The 14944-nt window shown below is 41.4% G+C and overlaps 1 protein-coding gene across 1 annotated transcript in view; it reads left to right on the forward strand.

Annotated features, from left to right (window-relative positions):
• The first annotated feature begins 353 nt into the window (after window positions 1-353).
• LOC140232166 (calcium-activated chloride channel regulator 1-like) overlaps window positions 354-14944 on the forward strand; it is a 29833-nt gene continuing 15242 nt past the window's right edge. Inside the window, exons 1-3 of the mRNA XM_072312308.1 lie at window positions 354-530; window positions 2449-2743; window positions 14568-14700. Of these exons, the coding sequence (XP_072168409.1) occupies window positions 354-530; window positions 2449-2743; window positions 14568-14700 (605 nt within the window). The remainder of the gene's footprint in view (window positions 531-2448; window positions 2744-14567; window positions 14701-14944) is intronic.

Genomic DNA, 14944 nt, shown 5'->3' on the forward strand with positions numbered 1-14944 from the left:
ATTCTAAGTAGGGCCTACAATGATGTACCGGGGTATTGAAACAAATGCCTGGATTGTTCAGTGGTGGCGTCCTGTATGAATGCGCGAATGTACGCATGGGAAAGCAAAGATAGTCGAACCATACAACCTTCTGTATCAAGCGCGTTTGGTACAAACAAAGATCATTAGTAGACAGAAAGGTGTTCACCATACCAGTTAGAGCCCAAACCTGACAACCCAGGCTGACAACGCATGAGCTGCACCATTAAATTATAAGAGGGTGACGACACCGTGACGCCTTCATTCCGCAGTTCCCTATTCCCCACTGTGTTTGTGAACATTCGTCCGGCTATCCACTCAAGCCCGTTCTCGTCATGGCCTCCAGAGAGTTTCTCACCATCTCCTACATGCTTGTCTTCACGGCCATCGGCGGCGTCGAATCCATAACCTCGAAGACTACCGTCGACCTCGTCGACAGCGGGTACACTAATGTCGCCGTGGCCATTGATGAGGCCCTTGACGAAGATGACTCATTGATTCAGGCAATAATGGTAAGGTTTGCTACTTCGGCTTTTCGGGTGATGACGCCTTTGTGAAGCCTCTTAAATTTCATTTTCATCAATGATACTGTCTCCATCTTTCTCCCTCCCCCTCCTCTCTCTCTCTCTCTCTCTCTCTCTCTCTCTCACACACACACACACTGTTTATCAATGCTACCTAAGTTTTCAGCCATCGGCCACCAAGCCAAAATTCTTCTCAACTTTCAGTATGACTTTTGCAAAGTTTTCATGCAGAAAATAATAGAGTTTTTAATCCCTTTCTTTTTATTTTTTCCATCTTTTAAGGGGTATGTTGTAGTTACCATTCCTGAATTTCGTATGGCCTGACATGAATTTTTAAAGTTGCACCGGTTATTTTTGAAACAGCAACTGCTTTTGTCAGTTGAATAGCAACTGTGCTTTCCGCTGGCTTGACCTTGCAACAAAAGACACTTCTTTTTTCTTTAATGTAGTCCAGAGGAGGATAACATTTATGTCTGTAGTTTGTACATGACTGTATTGCTTTACATTGACTAATTTCTGGAAAGCAAGCTTCGTGCAGTGGACCCTGAACATTGAAGATAATGCGCCATTAAATTGTGTTGCCCTCATATGTTTCGTCGAAACCCCCAGGGGAAAATGTATTTGTGTCCCAAGTCCTATTTCAATTGAGACGGAATATGGTGCTACCATGGAATTGTAGTTGTTTATCATTCCCAGCTTTGTGTGAGCGGCGTTGTGCACATCGTCAGAGTTTAGCGATTCTTATTTTTTTAAAGGGTCTCCCGCACAGGAAAAAACTTGGATCGGACTCTTGAACATTGGCAACTCCTTGGAAAGGATAGTATGGTGCTGATGGAGATGAGGATTGGGCTTTTAACTTTTTGCGAGATACCATAAACCACCTCTGAAATAGTATACAGACCATACCATTTTAAGAGGAATTTAAAGTTTTGATGAAAATGGTTTTTGGAATGGCTGAGACATCCTAAAACAAAGTAAAACAAAGCGATCGTAACAAAAGGTGGTTCCCACCTTTTATTACGATCGCTCTGTTTTAGATATCTCAGCCATTTCAAAATCAGTTTTCATCAAATAGATGTTTAATTCCTCTTAGAATTACATGCACTTTAATATTTCATAAGAAGTGTTTTTTATTATCTCACAAAAAAAAAATAGAAAAGAGAACGGAGACCTCAACCAAAATTATACAATCCCTTTAAAGTCACTGAGACAAGCGACAAACCTGATCAAAATTATATGAAAATGGGTGTCATTGGAAAGGGAAAGGTCTCCTTAAACAGGTTATCAATGATCATACATTAGAAACTCTTCATACCATGAAGAAATCGCGAGTCAAAACTATGATATATTATACTTCATATTTTACGTCCAATAGTGCACCCGTCTTTGGCAACCTAAAATTAGTGACGCCGGAGCCCCAAATCGTAATTATCCCTTATTCAGTGCACAGGTGAACTGCTAATCAGTCTTATACACCAATACATAAAAATAAATAAAACAAATCTGCACTGTTTTTGTCTATAATTCTACAGCTCTCTCTCTGATCGTGAACGATCAAAATATCTGATTCTAACAATGGTATACATTTAGACTTTATAGAGATTGATGTCAAGAATTCTGCTATGAGAACCGTGACGACCACGATCGTGGATGAGTCACTGCGGCGTGTGTCTGGCGGGAGGGGGGGGGGTGGAGAGAGAGAAGAAGAGGGACAGTTAGCAATACCCTACCCCACCCCACCCCCGAATTTTGCAAACTTTTTATTTTGAACTGTGAAATATGATTTTCAGATAGGCTAATTTGATCAATAATTCATAAAAGTAATTGTCGATGTGAAATGTATTCAGACGAGTGTTTATCGTTATTGCCATGGATATCACTTAATGACTGTGCTCTACTCATACAGAATATGTTCGTCGACGGGTCAGAATACCTGTACAGGGCAACGCGTATTCACGGTGTGTACTACCGCAACGTCACTATCCTCATCCCGTCTCATTGGGCGAACAAGCCGTGGTACCGACCTCCAGACCGCTTGACCTACGATACGGCAGATGTTCGAATCTCGGAGATAGCGTCAGTATGGGGCCCCGAACCTTACACCCTGCAAGCTGAGGGTTGTGGTCGACCAGGCACCTTTATTCACTTTTGGCACCGTTTCCTAACTGATGAGAATGTCGAGAAGACTTTCGGGAATCTGGGTGAGAAAAATCAGTGGAATGTTATTTTCCCGCCATATATACCCACAGTCCTAAAGAACAAATGGGAAATGGGGCCAATTCTCGTTGCTACAGCAACGACTGTAGTTAAAACATGGCTCTTTACAGTTACATCTTCCCTAAAGATATTGGTTTGGTACTGAACATTGAGGTTGCCAGGAGGGTTTGCAGAACTTGTCAATCCATATGATATTGCCCTGGACTTGATCAGCGATTTGGACATTAACATTTTAGGCATTGACAGCCCCTTCGTATTGCATCATACCACAGATTAAGAAGATTCTTTTATGAAAAAGGAAAACTGAGAAATAAAACAGTCAATAAAGCAATGATTCATCATATCGGTCGCCAAAGCAATTAATCCTGCAAGTACTGTACTATTTCTTTTCACTCTGTAAATCTTTTGCTCATATACACAGAAAAAAAAAATATTTCCCGAAAAATAATAACGAATGAAACACTTCATCGAAGAGAATTTAGCAACGTAGCACGTAACAGTACACTAAAAAGTATTTATTTCTACCTGACAAAACATAAAGACTAACTCTTGTTTAAAATTTGATGTGCTGATGCAGTTACGATGCAGCTGAGGCGGGTGTCACTGTTATGGCCTCAGAGTACAGTGTTGTTGCTGTTATTCTCATTTCACGTTTACTGCAACTATCTTCATATAGAACAAAACAAAATACAACCCCCCCCCCCCGAAAATAATGTGGAAAATGATAAACCTAATCGAATTTCACGAGGATAGGTGTCTAAAAGACATTTGGCAGGAACTCGAGAAAAAAAAAATGAAAAAAGGTCTTTCTGTGCGTTATCTCGCAGCTCACTGCTTGTTGTGCATATCAACACTGTTATTATTCAAACTATTGTCATGCATTCATTTCAAAAGATGACAACATTTTTAGATATTGATACGAAAAACAGGTAAGTTACCCATGCCAAAGTGCGATGCGTTTTGAATGAGTTAGCAGAGCTCTTTTAAGAGCTACATAGCGTGGAATTAACATTGCGGATCACGCGTTATGCAACTATACAAGCAGAACGACACGTACCTTAGCCTAAAAAAGCGCAGACTTCAGCAAGACGAAACAGGAACGTTGTTTTTGAATATTGAATAGTGTTCACTGAGCCTGGCACTGGAATGATCAGCCATCAACATTTACTCGTTGTTCATCATTATAAAGGCCTACTCAGAATCAATTATAATCTTCAAAGGAATATCTCTTGGAGAACCAAACAACACGACGTATTCCGTATCTGGCTCCTTCTCCTTCTATTTTTTTTTTCTCATGGAGAAGGACGACGAGTTTTCTTCGGGCTCCTGATTTTATGTATAATGATACGTTTACACGATGTTCCCAGCGGCCTCGGCAATCACGTTCCAGGCCACTGAGGACAAAACGGGATGGATGTGAGACAAGGGGGGAGGGGGTGAAAGGGATGGGCAAACGTGACAAACCGTGATGATAATGTGGGTGCCGCGTCAGATTTTTAAACTGTTTAAAAAAAGCCATGGCAGTCCCGGTGCTGATGACAAACATAACGACCGTAGTAAAAACGCAACGAAACGTGGCATGCAGCCCGTAATAGGCCGTTAAAAGAAACAAATCTGAGACGGTTTGTAGTTTGATGCACAATGACGCGAAATATTTGTAGTTTAGCCTGACCAGACGCTGTGAGAACGATGCCTGACAGCTATATATTTTCCGGAGCAAGGACAGGAACTAACAAGACTAGAGTGTGGAGGAGAGAAAAAAAAAAGAAAAACCGTGAGACTATCCCACCTAACTACGGCGCGCTACGTTTTGGTCAAACGGCGCTGCCGTGGCGTCGGGAACATGGTGTAAACGAAGCACAGTTTCAAGATTCGACTCGTTTCAAATCTCTCATATTCGAGAATTAGTATCGTAGATTATAGGCAACTAAGGGCCAGACCAAGTCCACCTAATAGATATGTACAGTACAGAAAAAAAAAAGAAAAAAAAATCAACAGAACCCTTAAACAATGGCTAATTGAGAGGAAGCAATGGGGAGTATAATTAAAAAAATGAAACACATTAAAAAAAAACTTTGACTTATGCCGTTTCATATGATATATTAAGCAAACGCATTTGTTCATCAATCTCTGAGAAGCATGACTTTGAAAAATTTATGTCAAAAACCATTTGCTACATTTTGTTGGCTTTGAAACTGAGCACTACTGGAAACGAAAGAGATTGACACAACTTATTCTTAGAATAGACAGAAATCTTGAACAAAACCTCTTGGTACCGAATCACCGGGGGTTTATGATTAAAAACGCATGTTCAATATGAGTTTGACAAATATTTGTTTTTCTTCGAATGATACACAAATGAGACCCATTCATTGATGGTTAGGCGTGCTGTCGCTGACATCGCATGCAGAGGCGATGTGGACTTTGCAACGACAGGCAGGTGGTTACGTTGAAGGTGTTGGAGCATAACTCATGATTCACCATATAACGAACCTTTTCACAAGGCTTTGAAGAATAAAAATAAGCTAACCTAAAGTGTCTATCCCTTCATCTCTTCATTTTTTTCTGATGTGCTCAGAGTCTATCTAAAAGTCCCCAAAAGCCTTTGTTTTAAGTTTTGTTTTTTTGTGTGTTTTTTTTTTTTTTTTGTGTCTAGTATATTGTTCACCTCATTTTCCTGGTATGTGCTGAGGTCTGTTTGCAAAAAAAGAAAAAAAGAAAAAAAAAGAATGTCATGAATGTAGCAAATTTTTTTTTTACATTGATTTTTCAAAGTCATGGCACTCTCAGAGTTGCATGAATAAATAAGTTTGCTTAATGAGTCATTACTTTTGAAAGAATATGAGTCAAAAGGGCTTTTTACACTTGTGTTTCTTAACCCCGGACTTTCTCTGACCCAGGACTATCGTTAGTCCCGTACCAATTTTTTCAGCTTTTTACACTCGCCAATTAGTCCCGTACTATCTCTTGTCCGGGGCTAAGGAGAAAACTGACCTTTTTACACTCGTATTTCTTAGCCCCGGACTTTCCAAACCACATGAATATTCATAATTACGCTGTGTACTGTACACGTACACGCACGCACCGGCAGCACTTGATTACCTCGTTTCTGATTGGCCAGTGAGGGTCGGACTTCGTCTCCGTCGCTTAGCCCAGGATTATTTTTTCGTTCTGTTTACACTCACTTGCTTGGCACCGCAATTGCGGTGCTAACCCCTGCTATTTTGCAGGGCCAGATAGTACCGTACTATCGGTGGGGCTAGCCCACTTTGGCAAAAACGAGTGTAAACAGAAAGTGGGCTAAGGATAGTCCCGTACCAACGGTGGGGCTAAGGCCCCCCCCCCCCCCTTAGTCCCACCGTTGGTCCGGGGCTAAGCAAAAATTTACAAGTGTAAAAAGCCCTAAAGTTTATTTTGAACATGATTTTCAGTCATACGCCCCATTACTTCTGCACGATACGCCTTTGTTTTATGATTCTGATGCTGACGTTGTTGTGTGTGTGTTTTTTTGACGCACTTAAAATGTAGTTGCTGAATATGTAGGGTTTTCCCCCACAGAATTTTCCTGGATCTTTGTGCGTCATCATGCCCAGTGAGGCTGAGCCGGCTCACCGGGACTAGCTGAGACCAGTGTTTTCCAGTAGACCACTATGTGAAGGCCTCTTTCCGACTATACTTTTCCCGGAAACTATTTGTTTCTGCATCATGCATAAGTAATCAGCGCATAGCTGCCTGAAATCATAAGCTGTGCTACACGCCGTCAACAATGGGTTGACATAACAAAACACGTTCATGCAAATTAACCCTTGTTGCTACCCATAACTAAGTTACCACTCTCTAAAAGACCCATGCAGCCAGAAATTCCGAATCTAGTCCTGTTAAACAAGAATAATCTCCATAATCAAACCCAACCTTGGATTCAAGGACACAATTGTTTCTCCCGAATAATGCTTTCAAACGCCAGGTCCAAGTGTCACAAATGTGCACACTAGTAGTTATGTACATGTATGATGTACTGCATGCATGGTTGTTTTAATGTGTATGTACACACTTCTACAGGTGGACCAGATTAATGGAGAACATTCTATATGATATAGATATAGTACATACAGGCTGACCAGATCAGTGGAGAATTTTCTAGGTGATATACAATGTAACTACAGTACATGCATGTGACAGGAAATACATTATAGCTCACTCAATCTAGAAGGATTTCACCCATTCCAGAATATTCTAGGAAGTGCTTACATATTTGGCTGAGTGAGGCGCTGTCCCTGTAGCCCAATGTGATTGGTAGTTAATTTTGGCAATGATGTTATGCACATAGTTAGGCAGTGAAGTCATCCAGGATTCCTGGAACTTGGACTTGCTAGAATATTCAAGTGTGTAGCCCCAGGTTGGAGAAAATTACAGAATGTACTAGAAAGGGGTGAATGGATAGTATATAAGCCGGAGAAATTCTGAGGTAGGCAGAGTACCCAACACCTCTGCTCTGAGAGTTACGTCACTTCTGGCTCTGAGGCGACTTGTTATAGTCAGTCCTGTGTTACCTGCTAACCTTTTACGTTTGTGGAGATAAGGCCTGGGAGACATTTTGCCTGCAGAGAATTAATTTGCCTTCATTGGAGATAGACTCCATATTTTGATGTCAACTGACATTGCTACCGCAAAGCTGTGACGGGCTGGATTCCTAGCTGAACATTATTAAGTGAATCATCATTCAACGCATCAACTGAACGTGGTCGTCATAACGTTTGGATTCTGCACGTTTCGCCGTGGACATATATCGTGGATTTTACCCCGGATCTATACCGTGGACTATCGTAACCTGCGCCTCTGGAGTTACGTCGGAGGAATCATTCTTCGGTGCGTCAAGGATCATTCATCGGTGCATCGAACATCGTAATTGGACCTTTCCAAAGGATTACTTGATTTCAGATACGTGTAAGTGATTCCACTACTGATTTATAATTGTTTTATTGGTCATTATTGTACTGATGTGAAAACCGATTACACGAGTCTGTACCCACAATATCACTGTTAATAAACCGCCTGAACATTAGTTGATTGTTTCGTTTGTGCGATCATTCTCAGAGTGATTTTGGTCGTAACAAAATTGGGGGCTTGTCCGGGAGATGAATTTAAAGCCAAAACTTAAGAATTTGGAACGTTGCGGAATCCAGAATATTGGTACAGACAAAATACAAGTGAGTTGATTGTTCAATTATATATTGTGTGTAATACATGTGACAATGTCAATCAGTACAATGGATGTTCAGGCATTTGTTCAGAGGACAGATTTGTCCCTCAAAGATTTGCAGAGGTTACGCAAATGTGGTTTGACTGCTATTGCACAGCATTTAAACGTAGATGTTTCACAAGGTGTAAGAAAGGCAGAGATTCTTGACTTGGTAGCTGGTCACATGGAGCTCAAAGAAGAAATTGACACTCCAGATCATGCTCAAATTTCTGATCAAACACGGCTTGAACTTGCCAGATTAGAAATAGAAAGAGATCAAAGGGCTAGAAAAATGGAAATGAAGGAGAGAGAAAGAGCAAGGGAACTAGAACTAGAGAAAGAGAAGATGAGATTAGAAATGGAAATGAAGGAAAGGGACAAACAAAGAGGAATGGAAATGAAGAAAATTGAAGTGGAGCAACAACTGAAACTGCGTGAGATGGAATTGACTCATGCACAAACTGTTGGAAATCGTGAAAGGGCTCCCTCTGAATTTGATTTGGCCAAGCACATTCGATTGGTGCCAAAGTTTGAAGAAAACAGAGTTGATGCATATTTTGTGTCATTTGAGAAGGTGGCTAACAGTTTGAAATGGCCACAGGAATTTTGGCCCATGCTCCTTCAAAGTGTGTTTGTCGGCAAAGCAGCTGATGTGTACTCATCTCTCTCTGAAGAACAATCATGTGACTATGCTACAGTCAAGAAGGCAGTGTTGAATAATTATGAGTTGGTGCCAGAGGCGTACAGACACAAGTTCAGAAATTCGTACCGCAAACCAGGCAAGACACATGTTGAGTTTGCTCGTGAAAAAGAAATGATGTTTGATAGGTGGTACAGATCCCTGAAAGTGGATCAGGATTTTGATAACCTACGTGAGGTTGTTCTCTTGGAAGAATTCCAAAAGAGTGTTGCTTTCAGTGTGAGGTCGCATTTGGATGATCACAAAGTGACAAGTTTGCATAAAGCAGCCTTGATGGCTGATGAGTATGAGCTGACCCACAGAAATGACAACAGACCACCTTTCAGGAATTTCTCTGGAAATAAGAGAGACAAAAATCAGACGAGCAATCCAAAGAATGCTGGTTCTGAAAAAGGCACAAGTTCTGAAACTTCATCGGCACCAAAGCCTCAATCTGACAAAGGGTCCAGTACAAGTGCAAATGTCATCAAATGTTTTCATTGTAACAAGACAGGGCACGTAAAGTCACAATGTTGGAAGTTGCAAAACAAAACAAAGGAGGACATGAGATTTGTCATGTCAAAAAGTGTCCTACCCGAAAACAGTGTCTCGTTCAGTGAAACACAGGCCATTGAAAGTCGATCTCCCAAATTCAGAGATAGAACTAAGCAGGTGGATGAGAGCTATCGTAGCTTTTTGTTTGATGGTGAGGTGACCCCATGTACTTCTGGTGAGGCAGGTAAGCCAGTGGTCATCCTGCGGGATACGGGGACCTCTCAATCGTTGATGGTGGATGGTGGTATGACTTTTCCACCAGATATTGCAGTTAATGCAAAAGTCTTGATTCAGACTGTTGATGGCAGTTATATGTCAGTTCCACTGTATAGAGTGGATTTGAAGTGTGACCTAGTTCTGGTCCTGTCACTGTTGGAGTTGTTCCTGAGTTGCCCATGGCAGGGATTAATTTCCTGTTAGGGAATGACTTGGCTGGGAATAAGGTGGTTGCGTCTCCAGTTGTTTCGGATAAACCAGTGGTGGTTGCTGAAACTGAGCAGTTGCAGGAGGAGTTTCCTGGGATTTTCCCAAATTGTGTTGTGACTAGGTCTCAGGCTCGTAGAGCTGTTCAAGATGATGCGGATTTTGTTGATGTGGAGGAGAATTCCGGTGTTTGGTTGGCAGAAACCTTTTCCAAGGATTTGAATGATGGGGTTGCTGTATTAGGCTCCGAGGCTAACAGTGATGGGCTGTTTAGCAAGTCTTCCTTGGTTGAAGCACAGCAGGCAGACTCTGATTTGAAAGGATTGTCTCAGACGGCGTGCTCTGAGGCTGAGGCTGAAAAGGTCCCTGAGTGCTATTATGTCAAAGATGGCATTTTGATGAGGAAGTGGAGACCTCCCCATAGGCCAGCTGATATTGGACGGTGGTCCGTCAAGTTGTTGTCCCTCCCTCTTACCGCGGTGAGATCTTGAGGATTGCTCACGAGTTGGCGGCCATTTAGGCGTCAGAAAAACAAAGGATCGGATCATGAGGCATATTTATTGGCCAGGGTTGAATGTGGATGTGGCTGAGTTTTGCAAGACTTGTCACACATGTCAGGTGGCTGGCAAACCACAGCATTCAGTAAAGCCGGCGCCATTGATTCCGATACCTGCGTTTGAAGAACCATTCAGTCGGGTTCTAGTTGACTGTGTTGGACCTTTGCCTAGGACTAGGTCGGGTCATAAGTACCTCTTGACAATCATGGATATGTCTACACGGTTTCCAGAGGCTATCCCATTGAGAAATATCACTGCTAAGACTGTGGTAGATGCTCTAGTGCAGTTTTTCACTAGGTATGGGTTGCCCAAGGAAGTGCAATCTGACCAAGGGTCAAATTTCATGGCAGGCATATTTCAAGAGGTGATGTATCGTTTGGGTGTGAAGCAGCTGAAGTCGTCAGCTTATCATCCCCAATCCCAAGGTGCGTTGGAGCGCTACCACCAGACCCTAAAGACAATGATTAGGGCATTTTGTGAGGAGTATCCCGAGGATTGGGATAAGGGCATCCCTTTCCTGCTGTTCGCAACGAGGGACTCCCCAAATGACTCGACGGGTTTCAGCCCATTTGAGTTGGTGTACGGTCATGAAGTTAGGGGCCCAATGAAGCTCATCAAAGAGAAATTCATGACTGAGGATGATGAGGTCCACCTACTTGACTATGTGTCAAAGTTTCGTGAAAGGCTTTCAAAGGCTTGTGAGGTAGCTAGGGAACACCTGAAAGTGTCACAAGACTCAATGAAGAGAAAGGCAGACAAAAATGCCAAAGCCTGAACCTTCAAACCAGGTGACAAAGTTCTTGTACTGCTGCCCATACAAGGTGAACCACTGAAAGCTAAGTTCAGTGGCCCATACTGTGTCAAAAAGAAACTCAATGATGTGAACTATGTGATCAGCACACCAGACAGACGCAAAGAACAGAGAATGTGTCATGTCAACATGTTGAAAGAGTGCTATGACAGAAAGTCAGTTGGTGTGACATAGGTAGTGGATAGCACAGTAGAATTCAAGGGTGAAAAGTTTTCACCGCATATCACTTACAGTGTATGTGTTTAGCATATCCATTAATGTATGCAAAACAGTTTGATATGATTGTATAAGATCTGAGAATCCAGGCAATATTATTGTAAATGGCATCCATGAAAAAAGTACATGGAATTAATGCAGCTATTCAAAAGGCATGTGATAGTATGTGATTATTGTTGCTTGACTTGGATTGTACCTCACATTCATTGTAAATAACAATGAGAAATTGTGAAGGTAAAAGAAACCCTTGCTACGGCAAGGCTTTCTTTTTCCCATGGGGGATGTTGTCACAAATGTGCACACTAGTAGTTATGTACATGTATGATGTACTGCATGCATGGTTGTTTTAATGTGTATGTACACAGGTGGACCAGATTAATGGAGAACATTCTATATGATGTAGATATAGTACATACAGGCTGACCAGATCAGTGGAGAATTTTCTACGTGATATACAATGTAACTACAGTACATGCATGTGACAGGAAATACATTATAGCTCACTCAATCTAGAAGGATTTCACCCATTCCAGAATATTCTAGGAAGTGCTCACATATTTGGCTGAGTGAGGCACTGTCCCTGTAGCCCAATGTGATTGGTAGTTAATTTTGGCAATGATGTTATGCACATAGTTAGGCAGTGAAGTCATCCAGGATTCCTGGAACTTGGACTTGCTAGAATATTCAAGTGTGTAGCCCCAGGTTGGAGAAAATTACAGAATGTACTAGAAAGGGGTGAATGAATAGTATATAAGCCGGAGAAATTCTGAGGTAGGCAGAGTACCCAACACCTCTGCTCTGAGAGTTACGTCACTTCTGGCTCTGAGGCGACTTGTTATAGTCAGTCCTGTGTTACCTGCTAACCTGTTACGTTTGTGGAGATAAGGCCTGGGAGACATTTTGCCTGCAGAGAATTAATTTGCCTTCATTGGAGATAGACTCCATATTTTAATGTCAACTGACATTGCTACGGCAAAGCTGTGACGGGCTGGATTCCTAACTGAACATTATTAAGTGAATCATCATTCAACGCATCAACTGAACGTGGTCGTCATAACGTTTGGATTCTGCACGTTTCGCCGTGGACATATATCGTGGATTTTACCCCGGATCTATACCGTGGACTATCGTAACCTGCGCCTCTGGAGTTACGTCGGAGGAATCATTCATCGGTGCGTCAAGGATCATTCATCGGTGCATCGAACATCGTAATTGGACCTTTCCAAAGGATTACTTGATTTCAGATACGTGTAAGTGATTCCACTACTGATTTATAATTGTTTTATTGGTCATTATTGTACTGATGTGAAAACCGATTACGAGTCTGTACCCACAATATCACTGTTAATAAACCGCCTGAACATTAGTTGATTGTTTCGTTTGTGCGATCATTCTCAGAGTGATTTGTGTTGGCTCAGTGAGTAGAGCGGCTGCCCTCACAATCGGGAGGTCGTGGGTTCAAACCCCGGCCGCGTCATACCAAAAGACGTTAAAAGATGGGAGTTGCTGCTACCTTGTTTGCCGTTCAACAGTTGAAAAGGTTAGAGCAACGTCGATCTAGCGCTGCTCAGTGGCTGCCGGGCCCACGATCAATTGGGCAAAAAGAATTTTCATTCTTGGACAATAAAATTTGGAGTTTATATCCAAAAACAATTATTATTAATTATTTTGGTCGTAACACAAGTCATATGCCTCATTATTATAACACCGTCTGACCATCTGAAGGTAAACCACACTTGAGGAACCTAATGCGTCTTTGTATGTAAACACCTCCTCTTTAGCTATAGAGTATCACTTGCCTTCGTAGGTTACGTTCATAACACTATTCTTACCAACTCTAGCATCTGAGGGCTGTTTTTTCACCTCTGGAGAATACTTCCATGTAGATCATATTGAGGAAAAAATTGCTTGTGATCCCGACATTGCATTTGTCCAGGAAATTAATGGACTTTTAATTACTTTGAGCAAGACTGATAATTGAACGTGCGATATCGTAACACTTAGCACGATTAGTTATCTCGAGCAAAGTGTAAAAAATTGTAAAGTGCCATCTGGAATACAATATGTTTTGTCCTCGTGGATTATTTTCATCGATGCACAGTTTTGATCTGTTAGCAAGTACTTCGGCGAAGATCTTACAATTAATATTTAGGAGAGAGGCGGGTTGCCAGACAGTAATACTAGTATTGGTCAAGTTTATTATGAATTTACAGTGCATGTTATTATAATATATGGTTGATATCATCAACCATGTGGGGTTATCCCCTACAACTGTGAAAGAGTGGAGTATTGTGCTATCATAGTTTCGTAAAGGTACATTATATATATTTTTTTCTTTCCTCGCACGGATTCTTCTCAATTCCATTGAATTATCGATTAAACTCTATTATTGTATTTTGCGTCACCGTGACATTCCTGGGCATCGTCATTGTGTGCATATCAATTCATGCGAACACTGTATTGTATTGTTTGCAGCATAATCAAATGGAATATGATTTAACAAAGCAAACAATCCAGTACCGCAAACAAGAGGTATGATAGTTTGGATATGGAAGCTAAACGGTGGTTATGCCTGTTTATGACATGGGTAACATGAGTCTGTGAACAGTGCGATGAAGCGAACTTTTACAAGGGAGAAAATCCTACAATGGTTTCGATATGGGAAACACTATTTAAACAATTCATGGATACGGAAAAAATAAGGTAGAACATAAACCACATAAGTTCGCATACCAACATTACAATGTCATGACTATAAAATGTTTGTCAAAGCGACTAAATAACAAGTAAAACTCGAAGGCGATTTTTATATCATTCTCTTGGAGTCACAATAAAGGCGGTGTGCTTTGTAATTCCACAAAGACTGGTCTGACGTTCTTCTCATTTTCGATGCCATACGAAAAGAGAGAAATCAGCACAGATGAGTATTATTAGTTCTGCTAGAAACTTTATTATCATCAACCATCGGCACAATATGTAAAATGCTCAGTTTCAGTTTCATGAGAAGACTGAGGAAAATATGTCACAATAACTTGTCTATGTGCGAGGTACGTTTCCATCTCAACCAGACTTGTGAGAACCATTCTACAGCAATCAACGGTGATTATCTCCCCTATACAGTGTATCCATTTTTAGTACACACGGTCTTTTAAAAAGGCCTATGATTACATAGCCCGAAACGTACATACTCCAAAAATTTTTACTGCTCTGTTTCTTAAATTCATGGGAAAAAGCCAATGTGAACCATTGCACCACTTCGCTTTAAACTACCTATCTTTCCGTAGATTTTAACAGTAAAAGCACCCACGTTCGATTTGTGTGGTTCCAGGTCGAGTGCTAGCCCACGAATGGGGACACCTCCGGTGGGGGCTCTTCAATGAGTATCCAGACCCAATTGGTGATCCAGATCACTTCGCCTATTTTTACCAGTCACCGAGCGACAACAAGTGGAAACCAACGTCGTAAGTTCATACTGGAGCTGATGAAATGAGGCAGTTAAAGCACAACCTTCTTCATGCCGTCTTGTTGTTGTTGTTGTTGTTGTTGTTGTTGTTGTCAGCCTGCTAACTCCTGAAATGTTTAGCCTTTCTTCCCTTCTTCTTTTTTTTTGTGTGTTTTCGCTTGTCAGCCGATTTTGGGATACAATTAGCTGTCATCCAAAATGTCTCCCCCACCCCATCCTCAAAATTAATCGACGTTCCTAAT

Source organism: Diadema setosum, chromosome 8 (genome assembly GCF_964275005.1).
Source record: "Diadema setosum chromosome 8, eeDiaSeto1, whole genome shotgun sequence".
Classification (NCBI taxonomy): domain Eukaryota; kingdom Metazoa; phylum Echinodermata; class Echinoidea; order Diadematoida; family Diadematidae; genus Diadema; species Diadema setosum.